Genomic DNA, 22,795 nt, shown 5'->3' on the forward strand with positions numbered 1-22,795 from the left:
AGAAATAATCAAGGGCTGCTAAAATGAGTTTAAGTTGTTTCTAACTCTCTGGGAAGTCAGAAAGTGTCAAGTGTTTTCATTAACGGTTCAACTCCTCCATTTGTTAATTTAAGCTTTTTCGGTTGATTTTATCTATCGCGATACCTGTAAAATTTATCCACGACCATATCATGTATGATGTATCTACAATGGGGACTTGGAAAGCTGAACAGAAATTGAAGCTGTCCCTGTTTTCTTAATTTCCAAATCAATAATTTGTGAAGAGCCACCATTGAAAACGATATGGCACCTTGTTTTCACTTTGTTTGACAGTCTGCTCCGCAATATTTTTGTCGACAAATTCAAACTGAAAACACAGCTGGCGGCGCCTTCTTTGAATGTAAGCGTTGACTCTTCAATAAAATAATCAGCCACTGATAGCTTTTTCAAAATCGGCGTTCCATTTATTCATTTATTTATGTGCATATATGCGATAAAGCAGGTACGTAGTCATGAAACATAACTTTTGCCAGTGGTATACCAGTTTTTCGCATTCATAAAATTTATGTGCCCCTCCCACAAAATTGACTCATCCTTTTTTCCGTTCTTACGAATGGAAATCAATCTTCTTCACATCTATATCTTTAGTTCTTTGATCTTCTTGCTGCGCATGGAGTTGTCACTGGCAGCTGATACAATAACTCCCGAAACATTCATCCGTGATGGTGAGAAGTTGGTTTCATCATCTCAAAGGTTTGAGCTTGGCTTCTTCTCCCCTAGAAACTCAAAGAACAGGTACCTGGGAGTATGGTACAAGAAGATCCCTGACACTGTTGTCTGGGTTGCTAATAGAAATAGTCCAATTTTCAATCCAAACACGGCGTTGACCTTTAGCAATAACGGAAACCTTGTTCTTCTCAGCCAAAGAAATGGCATTATCTGGTCATCGAACATGTCTAGAAAAGCAGAAAATCCGATAGCGCAACTTTTAGACACTGGAAACCTCGTTATTAGGGATAACTCCAGTGGTCATACTACTGAAAGCTACTTGTGGCAGAGCTTCGACTACCCTACAGACACTCTGTTAGAAGGCATGAAGTTGGGCTGGGACTTGAAGAATGGTCTTGAACGATATTTATCATCATGGGAAAGTACTGACGATCCATCCCCTGGAAATTTTACTTTCAGACTTGTCATTCAAGTGATACCTAAACTATGCGCTTACAATGGATCTGTAGAATATACCTGTACTGGACCATGGAATGGAGTTGCCTTTGGAGCTGCTCCTACATATACAAGCTTTCTTTATGAACAGGTTTTGGTGCAAAGTAAAGATGAAATTTCTTTCTGGTATGAGTCTTACAACAGTCCGAACATTATGATTTTAAAAGTCAACCCCTCGGGTTTGATCCAGCGTCTAATATGGAACGAGAGGAGCACTGCATGGGATGTTCTGTTCTCAGCTCCAGATGGTTTGTGCTCTGATTATGGGTATTGTGGTGCTAATGCGATTTGCAGCGCCGACAAGACACCTAATTGTGAGTGCTTGAATGGATTCAAACTCAAATCACAAGACAACCAGACATGGCCTAGAAAATGCGAGAGCAGTCATTCATCAGATTGCAAAAGTGGAGGCCAGTTTATAAAGCTTGATGACATTAAAGCACCTGCCTTGCTAGAGGTTTCACTAAATGAGAGTATGAATCTGAAGCAATGCGAGGCTGAGTGCTTGAAGAACTGTACATGTAGAGCTTACACTGATTCCAAATTAACAGGACGAGACAGTGGCTGTTTAATGTGGTTTGGGGACCTGATTGATATGAGAAAGACAATTAGAAACTTCACCGGGCAGTCAGTCTACATACGAGTACCTGCTCCGGAACCAGGTACAATTATTTCCGTAGTAATTGTCTAATTGATAGTGCAAAAGGTCCACATCTTTGTTACAGCGAGGCTTGGGCTAGTTGTTTCAGGAGTTGAATTGAAGACTCAACTTTTAGTTATCTTACAGTTCAACATGTGTCTATCGGTTATCGAACTACTGCTAAGAGTCTAGTACCTGGCTTTACATAGGAAACTATTTATGAATAGCCATCGAATTTTGAGTCATGGTTGTCTCAGTTGATATATCAAGCTGGCCTACTTTTGCTATACAATTTGTTAATAAAAAAAATAAGTATCAAATAACCTGAGTGTTGGTAGTAGGGATTAAAGAAATAATTATATTACAAGGATTATGTGACAGCATGTATGGCCATGTGAAGTGAAATTGATGTCTATATTGGGCACTCTTCAACTGCTACGCTCGTCGATGTGGGAAAAGACTGCAATTTCACATTGATATATGGCTCTTTCCCACCTTTTTTTCAAAATCAAGGTAGATTTTTGCATTCTTTTGATTGACTTGCTTTGATAACGTATACACTTTTGGGTCCAGGAAAAAGGAAGCTACTATGGACAACTACAATAGTTGTTCTTCCCGTGGTACTTCTTGCTGTTTATGTTTTTGGTCGAAGGAGGAGAAAACTCAAGGACAAAGGTGACCTTCTTTTAGATCACTCTCATATGTTTTCTGTTCCCACGAGTGTACTAGTGCATAGGAGAAAACTGTACGCTCACTTTCCTTAAAGCTGTCTTGCAGAAAGAAGGAAAACTGAAATAAGCCAGGATATGCTGTTATTCGACAAAAATATGGTCAATACGGCAGGAGCAAAAAATAAGAGTACGGAATCTTGGTTCCCATTTTTCAGCTTGGCAAGCATAACTGCAGCTACCGATAACTTCTGTGAAGAAAATAAGTTAGGAGAAGGTGGCTTTGGACCTGTGTATAAGGTACCATTCTTGTCATATTAACTACAAAAACAGAGTGAAGAGTGATGTGTTGAAATATGAAATTGATCAGGGAAAACTACTTAATGGAGAGGAAGTCGCAGTTAAAAGGCTTTCAAGTCAGTCAGGACAAGGACTAGAAGAGTTTAAAAATGAGATGATGCTTATAGCAAAACTTCAACACAGAAACCTTGTAAGACTTTTTGGTTGCTGTATAGAACAAGGTGAAAAGATTTTGATTTATGAGCACATGCCTAACAAAAGCTTGGATTATTTTCTTTTTGGTATGTGATTTTTATCATTTATTAGAAAAACGACCTGTATCATTTACGATTATAGGTGTTCCTCATGTAATGGTTTGATATTGTAACAGATCCCACCAAAAAAGGGCTTTTATGTTGGGGAACACGAGTTAGAATCATTGAAGGAATTGCTCAAGGACTTCTATATCTTCACCAATATTCTAGATTGAGGGTTATTCACAGAGATCTCAAAGCAAGTAATATTCTCTTAGATAAAGACATGAACCCCAAAATATCAGATTTTGGTATGGCAAGAATGTTTGGTGGAGATGAATTGCAGTCAAACACGAAAAGGATAGTTGGAACTTAGTAAGTATACTAGAATTGCGGTTATTATTTAAATCCTCATTCAAATATTACTTGCTTGCCTGTGTTTGTAAATCCTTTTTAGATGCTTAAATATGTGATGAAGCTTTGAATTTTAGTGGTTATATGTCACCTGAGTATGCCCTGCGAGGCCTATTCTCTATCAAATCTGATGTGTTCAGCTTTGGAGTATTGCTGCTGGAAACATTGAGTAGCAAGAAGAATACTCACTTTTACAATACTGATTCGCTTACCCTTCTTGGCCATGTAAGTGACAATATTTCCCACCATTTTCGGGCTCTTTGAATATATTAAGATGAATCTTGTAATTATCCTAATGAAGATAGATATAATCATTGAACTCGAGAAGAGAAAAGTTTCCTGGCTATGTCAGTAAACAATATGAGAGTTGGCTTATCATTTAGCATTTGAATTTCTCTTATTCTTCAGGCATGGAATCTGTGGAATGATGGTAGAACCTGGGAACTGATGGATCCCATATCGCAGAATGGAGCATCATATCCGATCCTGAAGAGATACATTAACGTAGCCCTTCTCTGTGTTCAAGAAAAAGCAGCAGATAGACCAGCCATGTCAGAAGTGGTCTCAATGCTTTCAAATGAGTTTGTTAATTTACCTGCTCCCCAACAACCTGCTTTTTCATGTGTAAATTCCACAAATATGCAGTCTGATGCTTTTTCAGTGAATTGCGTAACACATTCAGTGATCGATGCTCGATAGCTGAATGCGCCCTGCTTTATGTGTTTTTTCCTTGTTGAGAAACTGATCTGAATTTTCTTTTCTTGTAGACAATAAATAAAAGTCTAATACATCACTATTTATACAATCTGTGCACGCAAAAATTAAAACAAATCTAATCTTGCAAGTTGCATACCAAATGGCGTGAGTTAAGAATTGTACATTGTGCTTGTAGCCAGTGACTTAACTTTTTTGACGTGCTGATAATTGTTCTGAGAGCTTGGCTTTGAAGTAGAAAGACCAGTATCGTGAGCTTCCTTTCCACTCAAGCTGAAGCCCTGAGGATGTACATTGTGCTTGGCTTTGAAGTAATTGAAGGTAGTGAAAGAAATGGCTTCGTCAAGACATTAACAATTTGCCATGGTACTATAAAATCTTCTGTTTTCCATATTTTTCTCTTATCACCGCCTTCCTAGCTAGCCATGGACTTTTGCCTGAGTGAGTCTCTTCCGGGGACTGATACCTGTTAGGTCCAGTTCTTTCTAGTCTTTGTGCTCCAAACTTGGAACTATAACCTCAAACCTTCCTGGTGAACTTTATTTCTGGAAGGTCACATCTTTTCAGCATTCAATATTTAGTATTCTTAGTCTTTGCAAGTTTATGGTCAAGTTAAATTAAAATCCAATCAGCCGTCATCATGTTTCTCATCAATTTACATTAGTCGGTATTTGATGAATAAAAACTAAGTGTCATTATGATATTGTCTGATCGATCTCATTTAATTTACGTCCGTGCGTGCAAGGAGGGGTTTTCTTTCATTTTTACATATTTGGTTTTGGAGAATAAATATATGGTAACAACTTTGGCTGATTACTTCTCATTACTAGTTTTCATAAAGTCGCTGAACTATGATCCAGTCTTTCTCTACATGTATTTGATTTTCAGATCAAAATTTGTTAAGGGAGTAACCACAGAAGTAGAAGAGGACGAGGCCAAGACGAAGGCACAATTTTCCGGCTTGAACATTCTGGTTGTTAAGATTTCTTGTCCACTGTAAGTTCATTTGATCATTATAAATTCAGGATCTATCTATTTTCTGTATGGTCTTGTTGCAGTCTGGATGAAAATTTATGTAACAATATACATTAAATGCATGAATATATATGTCCGTATATTATTTTTATCTCATAAATGAATATGCTGCTGGAACAATTAATACATGATTAGTGGAGGGCAAGTATAATAATTCTAAATTCCTGGATTATCTTCAGTATTTTCTTATATCCTGGGGAGTTATGAATGTTGTTGATTACATATATTTCTTTGCTGAACTAGATTGGCCATTATCCTGATATCTTTATTCCAATTTTTTCTTAACTAGAGGTTTGAGCAAAGCACATACTAATCTCCTGCTTTCTATCTCCCTAGAATTCGAACTTGGATGGCTACGCAAATAAAGTTGCTTGAAAACCATTTGGTTAATGTAACACCCCAAGCCCCGAGGTTCTAGATAACTGAGACATTACGAAATATTCCTTAAACCTCAAAAACAATAAATAACAAAAACCATAATATGAGCAAGACATCGGACCCATGACCAAATTTGTAACACCGGCTGTTTTTGTTTTATTATTATTATATATCTATATTATAGAATATAATATCTAGGGCTAATGTATTTAAGGGTATTTTATTTTTATTTTATTTTTTTAAAATCTCAAATCACTTAACCTTTTTCCTATTTATTAAATAACTTATTTAAAAAGGAAATAAATTTCTCGATGGTTAATTTAAAAAAGGCTTGGTCTATAAAAACTCATCTATGTTATTTTGTTTCTCAAAAACCCTAAAGGCTAATAAAGAGGAAAATACAATAGCAAACACAACAAGAAACTCACGGTTTTTAGTAAGAGAAGGGGAAGATTCTGATTGTGTTTCTATTTTCCATTAAAGAAGTTCTTGAACTTTGATTTTTTTTGTCTTGAAGGGGAAGAATTTATAAGCCTTTGAACTTCTTATTTTATTTGTGGTTCTATTGATTGGCTGAATGATTTTGCATGTGTTATATACATAATTGTAGGTAACTGTATTGACTTATGTTGTTATTCAGTGGAAGTAGTGCTATTATGTTATTCTAAAAACTGTAAATAGTACATATTAAAAGTCATATATAACTGTTGTTTTCACTGAGTTTCACATATAAAATTTATAGATTATTAAACTAGATATCTTTATCTTTCTATCTATATGTTTACTATTCAAAAACTTATTCTATATTAATTGTTTTGATTTTCGAAGTTGGAATACTGGTATTGGAAAATTCTGATTTTCAGCAGCAATTCTCACTTGTATAATTTATTTCATAACACAAACAACTTCTGAAAATTTTGGGAATTTTTAATTTCATAATTTTTGGCTTTATATAAAAATCATAGTGTTGGATTGGAAACTATCTTCCAGAATTGCGAGGGCTGATAGTTAGGTCAATTTGGGCTAGTTGTTTATCAGTAAATGTCTTATAAATTTTAATTTTGATTCCTTATTTTCCTCTATTTGGCAAAGCCGAAATCGCTATTTTTGGACATATGTAACTAAAGTTATGAATTTTTGAAGCAACAATTATCTGTTTATATTGTTATTGGACAATTTGGATGATTTTGTGGAAAAATCAGTTTTCAAGGGATGTTTTTAAACTCTAATCAATTATTTGAAACTTTGTATTGAATGCCAATATGTTTACAGTAGCATTATATGATATTTGTGATATTTCTGACATATTTATAGCTTATTAGAAAAAAGCTTATGTAAGATGGTTAAGGATAATTTAGTGAATTGATGTGCTTAAATAAGAGTTAATAGTTTAACAATTTTTGGGTTTTTTTATGAAGGTCAGAATTGAATAAGATATCGATAAGAATTTTGTCTTGATAATTATCGGCCAAGATTGAGCTTGAGTAATTGGGGTTGTTATTTTTTAAAAAAATTACTTCAGATCGAGGTAAGTGAATTCATGCATAATATTTATAATAAATATATATATAAATATTTATAAATAGAATCATGTTGTTCAAATGGATTGGCTGGTTATGGTTTTGAAGTTATTTTAAAACGTTTTCTTAGATTTGTTTTAAAAATAACTTTAAAATACTTGTTTTTCCATAAAATGTTTTCCTTAAATATATTTATAAAACTTTGCTAATTCAATGTCTTATAAGCGTTTTATCCAAATATTACTGAATGATTGATATTGAAAAATTGGAAACTATTTTAAGGTTTTGGTTCATTGTCTGTAGTTACCGTTATTAATATTATTGAACAGTTAGCTGTATTGTACACACCTATTGATGATTCTTGAGGGGTAAAGTACCATGATTAAACTATTGGTCAAGTCACCGGGATTATAGGTGACATATTAAACTATTGGCCGGTCACCGGGATTATAGGTGATATATTGAACTATTGACTAGGTCATTGGGAATACAGGTGACACTATGTGGCATGAGCAAATTGAACGAAAGAAAGGTTTTATTGATAAAAGATTTCTTACTCGATTATTTATTGAAAATGATTATTATGTTATGACTTAACTAATTATGAATTTCACCGCACACATATGATTATAAAATGATTAATGTTTTTTGACATATAATACTTCATAATAATGATTATATGTTTTTTAGTATTAGTAACCTTATGCATGAGTTTGCTTACCGATTTGACAGCGCACCCCTCATCTCCAACATTTTGCTAATTGATTTTAGAGATATGGACTTTTGGTCTAGCGGAGATGACTTGTTAATTGAAAAACTTTGACATTTTCTAGATGAATTAATTATAGTTACTTTGATTATTGCTTAGAGCTGGATTTTAATTTTAGAGGATTTTTGAGTTATTTATTATTTTAGAGAATATGCTTTGTCTATGGACAACATCGACTTTATTTAGAATTAGTACTAAAATTAATGTTATGAGATTTCATTTCAAAATCCTCTTGAGATTCTTGGGTGAAATTGGGGTGTTACAAAATTTGAGAAAAATTTTGTTTATCATTTACATGGAAACTTATTCAAAGTACCTAGCACAACAAGATATCGAAGCCTCCAACAAAAATATCTATCTCGACACTCAATCTACAACAAGTTAAAAAGGAGGGGTGAGCCATCAACTTGGCAATTAACCCATGCATAACATTATCCTATATTTATCTACTGTAAATCACCATTTGTTAAAGCACTTTGATATGTAAACAATGAGCATTTAAGTCTTTTGGACGTTAAAACAATTGAGCAATTTGGAATCATATATCAAAGTACAAATTGATAGGATATCATATTGAACACCTATAATAACATACAACCATATAAACCAACAATTACATAATAATCATTATAAAGAACCATAAAATTGGAAACCAGTAATCATTTTACAATCTGTTATATATGTATGATAAAGCTCATAATAAGTTAAGCCATAACGTAATAACCATTTTCAATATATAATCATGAAAGAAATCAATTTACAATAAAATCTTCCATTCATTCAATTGCTAGCCAAAAATCATTTAAACATATAACCATTTATTCAATAAAATATTTTTTTTAAAATAATTAATAATGTCACTTATACTATTGGTGAACCCCGCCAGTCAATATATCACATGTAATCTCAATGACCCAACCAATAAACATATCATTTATAATCCTGGTGACTTGGCAAATTATTCAATTAGGGTACTGTACCCTACAATAAATGCCAAAAGGTGCACATAATAGAGCTAGTTGTTCAGTCATATCAGCAACGGTAATTACAGATAATAAGCCAAATCATTAAATACAGTTTCAATCTTTCAATATTAATCATTTGATAATATATTAGTAAAAAAACTCTTATAAGACATTTAATTGACAAACCTTTACAAATATTTTTTAAGGAAAACTTTTTGTGGAAAGACAAGTATTTTAAAGGAATTTTGAAAAAAATTAGGAAAATATTTTAAATAAGCTTTTAACCAAAATGTAACTCATTATCATAAACTATAGTGGTAAAATAACTTAAAAACCGTAAGATGGCAATCCATATGAAATCTTTTCACACATGTTTATATATAGGCATATAAAAAAGTATTATGGATGAATTCACGTATCTCGATCCGTAAAAAGCAATCAATACCTCAATTGTAACATGAGCTCACATGTGCCCTAAAATCATCACAATAACATTCATATCAATATTGTCATCAATTCCTATCTTAACATTGTTCCTCAATACCTCAACCTTCTTAGATATGAAAGTAACAAACCAACTAATTGATTAAAAATTCCAATCACTCTATACATTCTAAAATTAATCCAATAATATGTATGATAACTCTATAAAATGAGAGTTATCATGGCGCTTTTAAACTTAAATAAGTAATACTTAGAGAGTAAATGATGTGTTTTTATTGTATTTTAGTTATATTTTGCATGAACATCAATCTTAGTTAATTTTTAATAAATTAAATTGTTTTAGAATAATTTATGCTTAGATTATATACATAATTGTAGGTAACCGAAAGCTCAAGTTTTAAGGAAGTAATGCTACTGCAACAGACTTGTAGAGATAATGAAAGAACTTGGCTACAAAAGAATTGAAATAAGTCTAAAATAGTGAAGATGTTGTAGCCGTTGCTGTAGCAGTCGTGGAGTAATGACAAACTGGATTTCGCAAGCAACAATTAAAAGATTACGATTTAAAGTTTTCAAAAATGGAGGATACACGTCAAACACTCTCGATTGCCCTAATTTTGAGTTATAAAAGGAGCACGCATGAAAAGAAAAAAAAAAAGGGAGCCATCACTCAAGGAAAAATCACAGAGAAAAGAAAAATAGAAAATAAGAGGGATTTAAAGGCTGCGACAGAGGAATCACAGTGAACAAGAAAGAGAGATCTCAAGATTAAGCGGACTTCAACTCTTTATCTTGTTTTCTTGTCTTCCATTTATTCATGGGAATATATTTGATGGCTGAAAATATTTTATTTACTATTCTATCACAAATTATAAACTGTGTTTGATTGTAGTTGAGTAATAAACGATTTTAATGGACGTTTGACTGACATATGTGTGTTGCTCTATATTTGCTATAGTATTTTGTCTTAATTGTATTTATTTCAATTCCTTCTTTTGGCCGACCACCCATTTAGTGAATACTATCTAAGAAAGAGCCTAAAAAGAGTCTGACTTAATGGATCAAATTAAGACAATACTTGGTTTTAGATTGGGTTTTCCAAGTTGAGTAAATCTCAATTTGAGTAGGGTCATGCTTAATCTAAAATTAATGAAGAACTATACATAGGAATTCACCTTGTAGAGTAAATGGAACCTAAAATATTTATTGCTATATTTAATATTGGCATAATAATTAGTCACTGTTAAGTTGAATTAGGTATAAGATATCCAATAGGCAACAACTTAAGATGCATGAAGGATTCTGCCTAGTGTTGTAGTAGATGTTGTAGCAACAATACTGTAATTGAAAGATAGTCAATGCCACTAAGTGAGTTTATTCACTCAATTACTCAATTCCCATTGGTTACATCCTTGTGTTTGATGTGAGAATTTTCTTTATTGCATTTTTATTTTTATTAGTTTATTAGTTTCATAAATTGTCTTATTTTAATTTAGAACAAAACTACACTGTTAAGGTTGTTGTAGCAAATCTGATAACATCAATCCTTGTGGAGACGATTTGAATACTCATCAATATATTACTTATTGTGTACACTTGCATATTAACACTCATAGCAATAGAAAAAAATCCAACAATGTCACTCCTAGAATTCTAAGACTTTACAATGATTCTACTCAAACACTAAGAATAACTAACACAATTTTTACCATTCACATATCAAAAAATCAAGGCACAGTAAAATAAAAAAAATCCCAAAATCGTGTATTAGTTGAATAAAAATAAAAGAAGTTAGTAAACCTACCTAAATTCAATAAAAAGAACCAAATTAATTGCTTACTAAATTCACATATAAGTAGAGAATATGTAGTAATTATTAATTATTAACCTAATGCTCACCTTACTCAATCACCATGCCCAGATCTATCACCGCTTTACCCAAGCGGCACTACTAGAAAAATGGTCTTTACTGACTTTAGAATAGTGTCAGAAATTATTTTCACAGGCACTTGTTAATTGTGTCAGTAATCTGAGAGTTAAAAAATAGTGACACTTGTAAGTGGTGTCAGTGATTACTATTACTACAGTATCACCGATATTATGACACCATAGTATTAGTAGTTATTGATATTTTATTAGTGTCTATGATTACTGTTACCATGGCATCACTAGTTAATTTATTTTAAAAAATTGAATTGGACCATTGCCTATTGATTTATTGGTAAAATTAAAAGGCACCATAAAATAACAAAAAGAAATTGATTTATATCACAAAATCTTTCATTTCACATTTAAATATTATTAGTATATATTACAAATTCCAAAACTTCAATAACAAAAATATGAGATATCCTACTCTCATAACTAAATAATCCAAATTCAATACACAAAAATTTCTACCATCCAATCAAATGCCTACTACTTGTGGCTAAATTTAATAAATCTAGAAGCTAAATTGAGAAGGATGACTGCCTTTCACTCTTTGAATATGAGTAGTATAATTGCGTTATCACACCAGCAGCTTCTCCATTCAATAGACTGTATGGGTTAGGATATAAGTGAAGTTGAGGAATAAACACTTCAAACACATTGATCAAATCTGCATATGAATACATGAAAAAGAAAAAAAAAATTAGCTGCCAATATCCAGCCATTAGAGAAACATTAATTAACAGAAATAAAATTATTTTGTTCAAAAGAAAAAAATATTCATAAGCTATTTATAAATAAACTCAATTATTCTCTTTTGGTAAAGGTTATATATATAGCAAACTATAGCAGACAAGAAGTTTTCAATGTAATATCTACTTTCAGCACAAGCATGTTACTTTATCTACATATACCAAATGATTTTTGTGCATAGTTAAAAGCTATCACAAATGCTTTATTATAAATAAATCACCACTCATTTCCTCAATTTATTCATTCTAAAAGCTTATTTAACAAGGCAAAAAATAAGTCCTTAAACTGCAATTTCCTTAAACTGAGCATAAAATAACTATGAATCTCCATATTTATATTAGGCATAATAAAGGTTGGACATAAAATATTTCAATAATTTGAGAGTTCTATCCAAAATTATTACTACTAAAAGAAATAATATTTGCAAACTTAGTTAAGCCTTTATAAAGTGAGTATGAGATTTATTATACTACTTAAATCTATTCATGTGAACCATTTAAAGAATATCACCCTAAATTGTAATTAAGTATTCATTAATTTTGCCTAATTATAAAACTTTAAGAAAATAAAAAAAAGTAGAATAAAAATATAATCATTATATATTTCCACTCACAAGTAATGTTGCTTTAACTTGGTTGACATCATAACCGAAAATCACTTTAAACATTTTTCCTAAACCTAGAAAGGGAAAAAAAACAAACTTCAAAATATAATTATTATATATTAAGACATGCATATATAACATACCTATTTACTAGAATATTCATGGAATAATCCACAGTTCTTAAAATTAATATGCTACACTAAGTATATATTTGATACAGTAAATTAATTTTCAAACTATTACTCATATGCTCATCATCCAAAATCATTTCTTGGAAGCCTTCAAAGTCTTAAACTAGGATGTCAAACTCAAACCAACACAAAACAAGAATGTCAAACTCAAATCAATCGCAAACCATAGAAATCAATAATCGGGCTAATATTTAAGTTAAATTAGTTCAATTAAAAAGAATAGCTAACAAGCTCCTAGCTTTCTGGAACCACCCAACTGGTCCTATAACCGTTCATTTTTGGGCTCCAACATTCAAATGGGGCATCAGCATAGCAAACATTGCAGACTTTTCAAACTAAAATATAAAAAATTGGAACCTTTTTAGTGTCAATTTTGCAATGGCTAAGACGGGCTTGTATCAACTATCACGCAAAATCAAGCAAGATTACTTCTCCGAGAGCATCGAGATAGAGGCAGCTGCAATGCAAGAATCATGATGCAAATTTCCTAAAGCCTAAACTAGTATCATTTTTCCTTTTTCTTTTTGCTATTGTCAAAAACTGAATGCATTTCAAAAATGTTATCTTCATTTGTTGTTGAATTGGTTGGTGCGAGTTGTCTAACAATGCCAAATTGATTGTAATTAAAATTAAAAAGAATATGATTACCTTAAATAAAAAAGAAAAAAAGGAAAAGGGAAAAGACTAACCTTTAAGAATAGTCCCAAATATAATGAAAAAAGATTTATGCCTTTGCTACTTTCTTCTCCCATTGTAATTCACAGTGTTGACACATTTTTTTCCCTGAAAATTACTGCAAGTTAGTAGATTTATCACTAATAAGATTTAATAGGAAACATTGACAGCTTGAATTTAAGATTTTCTTTAATTTAATTTGGAATGCTATGAAACTTACAAAACATAATTAGATATGTCAATGCACCACAAATCAAATTTCCAAGTCATTTGGACAACTCTACATTTGCTTCTCACATGATAAAACTATATAAGTTAAAATTGCATATGAAACTATAAAAGTAGCAGCACGTGTTTGAATATATATTAAATTTAAAATACTAAATATATCAGAATGATACTTTCCAGATTTTAAGCGGACATATAAGTCAACAACATATTAAAATTTGAGGCTATTCCGATATCATTAGGCTAGTGTTTGATAGGATCAAAGATTAATGAACAGTTCTGTCAAAATTGCATATGAAACTGTAAAAGTACCAACAGGTGTTTGAATATATATTAAATTTAAAATACTAAATATATCAGAATGATACTTTCCAGATTTTAAGTGGGCATATAAGTCAACAACATATTAAAATTTGAGGCTATTCTGATATCATTAGGCTGGTGTTTGATAGGATTAAATATTAATGAACAGTTCTGTCAAAATTGCATATGAAACTGTAAAAGTACCAGCAGGTGTTTGAATATATATTAAATTTAAAATACTAAATATATCAGAATGATACTTTCTAGATTTTAAGTGGACATATAAGTCAACAACATATTAAAATTTGAGGCTATTCCGATATCATTAGGCTAGTGTTTGATAGGATCAAAGATTAATGAACAGTTCTGTCAAAATTGCATATGAAACTGTAAAAGTAGCAACAGGTGTTTGAATATATATTAAGTTTAAAATACTAAATATATCAGAATGATACTTTCCAGATTTTAAGTGGACATATAAGTCAACAACATATTAAAATTTGAGGCTATTCCGATATCATTAGGCTGGTGTTTGATAGGATCAAAGATCAATAAACAATTCTGTCAAAAGAAGTTACTGCAGAGACAACAGATTTTGAAAAATCATTAAAAATAAATTACAAGTTCAATCAAAATAAAATTTTCCAGATTAGATGTATGCAAATAAAAGTGTAGTTTATCCGAATTTCAGCTTATTCTAACTCTGTTAGACTATACGTTTGCAATATCAAACATGGTACATATGTAATTTCTAATAAAATTGGACAACAACCAACTATATTGAGAAATCCATTCAAAATCAAATATAAACCCAATTCATTCCAAAATTTCCAGAATTAAAATGTTCTCATTTAAACTTAGTTTAATCAAACTTTCAAATCAATTAAAAGTCATTTAGTCAAGTTTGGAAACAACCCAGTTCACAACAACAGTCTATCAATCCTCAAATTTTCAGCATAATTTCGTAAACTATTAATTAATCTTTCACCTCAAAATCAAGTGTCCAACAACTCGAATATCATCAATCCCCATGTTTAAAGTAAAATTAGACATAAAAGCAAACAATAACCTTACTTTTCACAATAACCAGCTAACTAATGAGCTTTGAAAGATTGATACGGCGGTTTCATAATAATTTTTGGGTTGTTAGCTAGAAAGAGGGGAGAGAGAGAGAGAGAGAGAGAGAGAGATGGGCTTATAGGTCGTGAGGGAGAATGGAGATTTATACTTAAGAAAATTTTAGGTTTGGGTTTTCATACACACCATTAAACGAAATATATAATACATACTAAACCCATGATTGTTGATTGCCATTATTCTTTTAATTAACAAATTGCATTCAACCTAAATCCATAATCACCTATTGTAATCACTCTTTCACTTAATAAATTGAATTCCACTCATAATAAAGTTGCGTTTTATTTATTTTATTAAACAATAAATTAGATTATAAGCAACAAAAACCCTAGATGGCTAGATTTCTAAACAAGTGCAAGTTCTCATTTGCACTCAATAAACATCAATCAATTAATAGATAAATACTTAAACAATGAGAATAGAGAATGAGACAAAGAGTTACCACAACACTGATTCGGACTTTCAAACCTTAGCTTTGCCCAAATTCTTCACAGCACTTTCTGGGTTCTTTTCAGGGATATTTTAGCTTAAGGACGACGGGTTTCAAGGTGTTGACAGAGGCGGCTTTCAAGGTAGATCATTGTTAGAGAGAGAAAGAGAGCGAGAGAGAGGGAAGGAGAGAGAAGGAAGAAAGCTTCGGCGGCTGTGAGATAGATTTTTGACTTAACAAAAATTTTTAGGTTTTAGGTTTCACACAAACCATACATGAAAGATTTCTAGGTTTTAGGTTTTAAGTTTTAATATTTATTAATTTATAAGTTCAAAAATGCAATTTGTGGCAGAGTGATATAGCGGTTAAAATCAAAAGGTTATGGCTTAGGGGTCTTCGGTTCGATTATTACTAGATACAAAATTAAAATTTTATTTTTTTAACTACTAATACTTTAGTGTCACGAATCTGTGATATTTAATTTACTGACACCGTAGTATTAGTAATTTGTGATACTTATCTGTTAAACACGGAAAATGCCCCAAATACATGTAATTACTGATACTTTATAATGAAGTGTCGAAGACAAATGTCACAAAAGACCATTTTTCTAGTAGTGCGGTAGTTCTGTTTCTTCTTCTTTAAACAACCTCCATCAATGCGCTTTAACTTTGACCAAGGCATTTGTCCACGATCTTGGGGCCAACTTACACCCCTCAATGATGAGGAAGATTGGCGTTAGGTTAAAAAGTGGCAAGAATTTCGCGATCATGTGAGATTATGTTGGATTGTAATAGAAAAAGTTAGGTTAGGGATTGAAAAAAGGTGAGATTGAGAGGGAAAACTTGAGTTAGATAGTAAGAGGTTGTGCTGGATTGTAAGAGAAAGATGAGAGAGAAGTGGCTGAGAGAAGAGTTACAGTTGATTAGACGACATAGCTAGGTTAGCATTTTGTGAATTTGGTAAGGTTAGGGTTTTTTAAATTTGGGGAGTTTAGGAGCGAACAAGAAAAATTAAAAATCTTGCCTAAATAAAACAAACAAGTGAAAAATGTTTGGATTTGTGGTTTCTTTTTTTTCTTTTGAACTAAAAAATTAGAGATTTGGAGGTCTTGGGTTCAAGTTCAGAAAACTAGAATAGTTTTTTTTTTTTTTTTTCTATTGATACCTTAGTATCAAGGATCACTGATTTTTAATTTATTGACACTATGATATTGCTAATTTGTAATATTTATCTATTAAAAACAGAAAATACTCCACATGTATGCATATACTGACGCTTTTTAATAAAGTATCATTAGTCAAGTGTCAATAAAAACTATTTTTGTGTCAATAAAAACTATTTTTCTAGTAGTAATACAATCCATTTTAGTTTAAATTTATAAAATCTGAACGTCCACACACGACCACCATAACCATTGTATACGTTAATTGCAATACAAAATAATATCCTATGCTTATCAGTGAAGTTTTATCATGGTAAAATTTGCTATTCAAGTATTCTCAATTTTTCACTGGGTAAAATGAAAAAGAAAAAATAAAATATATGGTGACTCCTGCAACTACGACAACCCCAGTGGTAAAATATCATTATACAGGATTCAATTTTAAACTTTTTTCTCATAATACAAGCTTTTCTCGTGGGTCTCATATGGATTTAAAATCTCTGTTGACTTTACCATTCTTTAGTTACACTTTCATGGTCTTTGTCATTACTCAGGTGACTGAGGTATTTTGGAATATTAAGATAAATGGCAACTGAGATAAAGGTTACTTATTAGTTTAACCTTTTAGTTTTCTATAATGGCCATAAGGAGAAAAAATAATTTCTCTTCAAATTCTATTTATGTCTAGGGCTAGCTAAAAGGTTTGGGAAATGACACAAATGAGCTTGACTTAAAAAAAAATTAAAATTAGGTTTAATGACATCTTAACCCAAATTAAGCTAAATCCAAATACTAATACCATACCAAAACTAATATTAACATTATCTATAGAAATAGTTGATGACGATGATGATGACGATGTTGAATAGAAAAACACATGCATACGTTCAAAGTTAATTGGTCGGTGCATGCAATTGAAAAACCATGTATTCAAATTGAAAAACACAAATTTGCATGCATTCAAAATTGGGCGCCTAATTTTGTTGACAAATTGTTGGAGTTGGTACAATAGTGCAACCAATTTTCCCTATAAATAGAAGCCTCATCATTCATTCCAAGAGCATTCAAATTGTGAAAATTAAAAGAGCATTGCAAGTGAGCTCTTTAAGAAGGTACTGAGAGCATTTCCTTAAGTGCTAAGGGGATCTATTTGGGTGTATTGGGTTATTAGGTTTTGAGAGTAGTTCCCAATTTTGTAAGTTCACATTTATTAGTAAAATTATCTTTCAACCTTTACCCGTAGACATAGGCTTTAAGTCGAACCACGTAAATTATTGTACTCTTTTCTTTACATTTGTTTATCACCAATTTTATATTTTCCAAAATTCGCAGTCACTAGAATATTAATAATTACTCAGACTGTGCTTTGGCAACAGACAACGACAACTACAATAATAATAATAATAATAACAACAACAACAACAACTACTCATGGGTATTATAAATTTGAAGAACGTATGGATCTAACTTAAGGTCTAGATTCATATCTATATACAATTAGAAATTTTTCAATATCATTTTATTTTCAAAAATGTTTAGGCATTTACATATTATTTTTTTAACAATAAAATTAACCTCAACTTACTAAAACCAAAGCCACACTTCTCAGTTACAATATTTATTATTTTTATATGAAATTCAAAGTTTGTGTAAACTTTATTTTAATTTTTAAGATGGAATACATGTTTCAGTTGATACCAATGCAATTTAATCTTTAATTGTTTTTGAGTTTTTCTAAAGAATTTCTTGTTCTTTCATCTAGATTGTAGGGTTTTGGAGTTTAAAAAAGATTAAATTCGTTGATTTTCTCATATAATCTATAAAAATGTTATTTTGTTTAACAATGTGCTCTGCCATCATCTTCTGGAAAAAGTCAAACAGAAAACACTATTGGCAGCTGAAACATATCAAACAACTTGTAGTTCTGAGTATTGGGAAGCGAGCTTACAAGTGGAGATCCGAAGAAAGAATTATGTTACAAGCACTAGCGATAGCATGTATGGCCATGTGAAGTGGAATTGATGTCCATATTGGTCGCTCTTCTGCTGCTACATCCGTCAGCATGGGAAAAGACTGCAATTTTCACATTTGAAATTTGGCTCTCTCCCAGATTTTTTTGCAAAATCAAGCTGGACTTTTTGTTTTCCTTTGATTGACTTAAGTACTATTTGGTATTGTGGTGTTGTATTTTTTAAACTAGAGTTACTATAAAAAAAAGTTGTAATTATAAAATAAAAATTAATAGTATATTGTAAATATAATTTTGACAAAATCCGTAAAGATATAATAGAATTTTTTAACATACAAGTGTAATATTAAATTAACTCATCTTTCAAGTTATAGCAGTTAGTATTTATCAAACACTTACTATTATAACGTCAAAACTACAGCCGCCCAACTTTAGTCCCAAACAAGGCCTTACTTTGATAACATATGTTATTTTGGATCTAAGGAATAAGAAGCTCAAGCTACTATTGTAGAGATTGGCAAGTTATACAATCAACTTGAGCAACCTCTCCCAAGATCCCCAGATCAGAATTACAAGATGAATTAAAGATGATCCGAAAATTACAATGATCAGAAACAACTCTTTACAGCACCACGAATTAACAGTAAACAATCAAAGAAAACTAAAAGAAACCAAGAATGAACCCAGACACAACAAGTAACGTAGTTCAGTCAATTAAACATTGACCTACATCCACGGAGGAACAAATTAACTAGCTTTATTTATTTAACCAAGTCTCGTTTATAATAAGATTTACAGAGCCCTAATCAAGGAACAAGAGACCTCTGTTTTCACAAGCTCTCTCTCTCCAGAATCCTCTGAAACCCCCTCTGTTTGTTACACCAGAATCAGCTTCAACTGCTGAGTTTATAACAACCCAGAAGCATTCCCAGTTAAGCACATGAGCAGCAGATGACTCTAACGGCTTTTAACATCCTTCACACGTCATTTAAAATGTCACGTGTGTTGCTCATGATTCTTATAACCAAAACGATAAAACCATAGCTTGTTTTGCGAAAATACATAAAAGTAGCATTAAACGCAGATTACTGTGTCGTTTTGCTTTGTTATTTGCGGAGCCAAAACGCCAAGCTTCCTGTCGTTTCCTTAACCTTTTTGATTTGTTTCATTTTGGTCCAACATAACTCCACCTTGAAGCAAATCAACCCTGATCAATTTTCTCCTCATCCATATGTATCCTCAGAGGCTATCAATACCAGCCATGTTCAAGCAAGCTTTGAACTTGGCTGTAGGAACAACTTTAGTAAGTATATCTGCTGGATTATCATCCATGTGAACCTTTACCATCTTGATTACTCCTTTGGACACTTAATTTCTTATAAAATGTAGTTTGACATCAATATGCTTGGTTCTTTCATGATAAGCTGGGGTTTTACTTAAGTAAATGGCACTTGAGCTATCACAGTGGACTGCAACTGTTTTCTGGCTCACCCCAAATTCTTCGATCATCCCTTTAAGCCACAGAGCTTCTTTAACAGCCTCTGTGGCTGCTGTGTATTCAGCCTCTGTGGTTGATAAGGCAACCACATGTTGGAGGCTTGCCTTCCAGCTGATGATGCATCCATTTAGCATAAACAAGCACCCTATTAATGATCTCCTTCTGTCATTGTCTCCAGTAAAATCTGAGTCTACATAACCCCACAGACCACCACTTCTTCTTTCTGATCTTCCATACAGCAGTCCAAGTTTCTTAGTACCATTTAGATACCTTAATATCCACTTGACTGCTTGCCAGTGCTCTTTCCCAGGTGTTGCCATGTATCTGTTGACTATGCTCAAAGCATAAGAAATATCAAGTCTTGTTAAGACCATGGCATACATCATACACCCTACAACATTAGCATATGGAAACTTTGTCATTTCATGTCTCTCATCATCTGTCTTAGCACATTGCAGATTGGAGAGCTTGAAATGGGAGGCCAGTGGTGTCATTACAAACTTACAGGTTGACATGCCAAATGTCTTAACTATCTTCTTCACAAAGCTCCCTTGTGACAGAGACATAGTGCCTTCCTTCTTGTTCCTCCTTATATCCATGCCTAAGATCTTCTTGGCATGTCCTAGATCCTTCATATCAAATTCTAAACTCAACAACTCTTTCAATGCTTTAATATCATCATTTATCTTACAAGCAATTAATATATCATCTACATACAACAACAAGTATATGTAGTGATGTGTCTTAAGCAGCTTGTAATAGACACAACAATCGAAACTGCATCTTTTGAATCCATTTGTTGTAATGAACTCATCAAACCTGAGGTACCATTGCCTTGGGGATTGTTTTAAGCCATACAGTGATTTCTTAAGTAAACACACATGTGCTGGTCTCTCTGGATCCACATACCCCTCTGGCTGAACCATTAGAATTTTTTCTTGTAATATTCCATGAAGGAATATAGTTTTGACATCGAGTTGATCAAGCTCCATGTCATAAACTACAGTCATAGCTAGCAACACTTTGATTGAAGTATGTCTAACTACTGGTGAAAAAACTTCTTTAAAGTCAACCCCTTCCTTTTGAGTATAGCCCTTAGCCACTAACCTAGCTTTAAATCACCTAGGTTCTGAAGCTGTCAGGCCATCCTTAATTCTGTAGATCCATTTACAACCAATGAGTTTTTTTTTTTTAGGTTTGATTACCAGCTCCCAGGTGTTACTTTTATAGAGAGATGACATTTCTTCATCCATTGTCTGCTGCCAGTCAGTTTTGTATGAGCTTTGTATTGCTTCTTTATAGCTCATTGGTTCTTCTTCATCAATATCTCGTGAAGTGGCAAGTGCATATGCAATAAGATCTGCATAGCCAAATCTCTTTGGGGGTCTTATTACTCTCTTTTCTCTGTCTTTAGCTAAATGATAATCTTCTGTATGGGGCCTTGGGTATTCTGAGCTTGTATCCCCATCACCAACAACTTTTTCATCTGAATTTGAAGCATCTCCAAACATTTTCATTGTTGGATGCTCCACCTCAAACTGTATAACATCATCAGTTTTGTTTTGAGGTTCAGCATTCTCAACAGGTTTCTTCTCACTATGCACCATCTGCTCATTAAACACCACATCTCTGCTGACTATACATTTTGGAGGGGACAAGTCTGTGCACCAAATTGTATCGCCTTTTACTCCTTTTGGATAACCTATAAACAGCCCCTTTAGAGCTCTTGGTGCTAGCTTTCCTTGGTTTGCATGTGCATAGGCAGTGCAGTCAAACACTTTCAGCTTATTGTAGTCTGCTGGTTTGCCACACCACTTCTCATATGGTATTTTGAAGTCTAAGGCTGAGGAAGGGCTCAAATTAACTAGCATGCAAGCTGTCAGCAGTGTTTCTGCCTGTAGCCTTTTAGGTAGCTCTGATTGTATCATCATACATCTGACCTTCTCCATCAAAGTCCTGTTCATTCTTCTAGCCAAGCCATTCTGTTGTGGTGTTAGCCTCACTATTCTGTGTCTAGCAATGCCTTCTTTTGAGCAAAATTCATCAAACATCTTATTACAGTACTCTAGTTCATTATCAGTTCTAAGAACTTTCAGCTTCTTCCCTGTTTGGTTTTCAACAAGTGTTTTCCACTCTTTAAATCTCTTAAACACCTGATCTTTGGTTCTAAGTACATACACCCAAACCTTCCTAGAATAATCATCTATTATGGACATAAAGAATCGATTCCCACCCAAAGATGGAACCTGTGAAGGTCCCCACAGATTGCACATAGTCCAGGATACTTTTGGTCTTATAGACAGATTTCTTAAAGCTAGCTCGAGTGGATTTCCCTCGAACACAATCCTCACAGAAATCTAGTTCCTCAATCTTGTCAGCCTTAAAAACACTCTGTTTTTCTAATTCTTTAAGACCCTTTAGGCTTATGTGTCCCAACCTCAAATGCCAAAGTCTGGTGTTATCAGCATTAGCCTTTACAGACACACTGGATTCACCTGTTACTACTTCCACATCCAAGACATAAACCCCATTCTTCCTTTTGCCTTTCATAATCAGTGTTGAGCCATTTAGGATTCTTAGTTTCCCACACTCTAATTTTATACTACATCCAATTTGATCAAGCATCCCTA

At 32.6% G+C, this 22,795-nt stretch overlaps 1 protein-coding gene and 1 pseudogene across 2 annotated transcripts; both read left to right on the forward strand.

Annotated features, from left to right (window-relative positions):
• Positions 1–208: 208 nt before the first annotated feature.
• LOC102619731 (G-type lectin S-receptor-like serine/threonine-protein kinase At4g27290) lies at positions 209–5,325 on the forward strand. 2 transcript variants are annotated; one of them, XM_025093141.2, is made up of 7 exons: positions 209–1,865; positions 2,417–2,518; positions 2,621–2,811; positions 2,882–3,032; positions 3,182–3,419; positions 3,536–3,683; positions 3,867–5,325. In XM_025093141.2, the coding sequence occupies exons 1-7, from the start codon at positions 545–547 to the stop codon at positions 4,155–4,157; spliced, it is 2,442 nt and encodes an 813-aa protein (XP_024948909.1). In that variant the 5' UTR covers positions 209–544; the 3' UTR covers positions 4,158–5,325. The 2 variants fall into 2 exon arrangements, with proteins under 2 accessions (XP_024948909.1, XP_024948906.1); XM_025093138.2 differs by having other exon boundaries at positions 2,882–3,092; positions 3,867–5,323.
• LOC112498576 (mitochondrial pyruvate carrier 2-like) lies at positions 4,966–13,359 on the forward strand (annotated as a pseudogene).
• The last annotated feature ends 9,436 nt before the right edge of the window (positions 13,360–22,795 follow it).

This window comes from Citrus sinensis, chromosome 9 (genome assembly GCF_022201045.2).
Source record: "Citrus sinensis cultivar Valencia sweet orange chromosome 9, DVS_A1.0, whole genome shotgun sequence".
Classification (NCBI taxonomy): domain Eukaryota; kingdom Viridiplantae; phylum Streptophyta; class Magnoliopsida; order Sapindales; family Rutaceae; genus Citrus; species Citrus sinensis.

Bases quoted from the DNA above. Each gene is read 5' to 3' on its own strand.
- LOC102619731 (XM_025093138.2), top strand. From the start codon at position 545: ATGTGCCCCTCCCACAAAATTGACTCATCCTTTTTTCCGTTCTTACGA. The intron at 2,812-2,881 runs GTACCATTCTTG...GAAATTGATCAG, and splicing joins GCTTTGGACCTGTGTATAAG to GGAAAACTACTTAATGGAGA. The intron at 3,093-3,181 runs GTATGTGATTTT...ATATTGTAACAG, and splicing joins CTTGGATTATTTTCTTTTTG to ATCCCACCAAAAAAGGGCTT.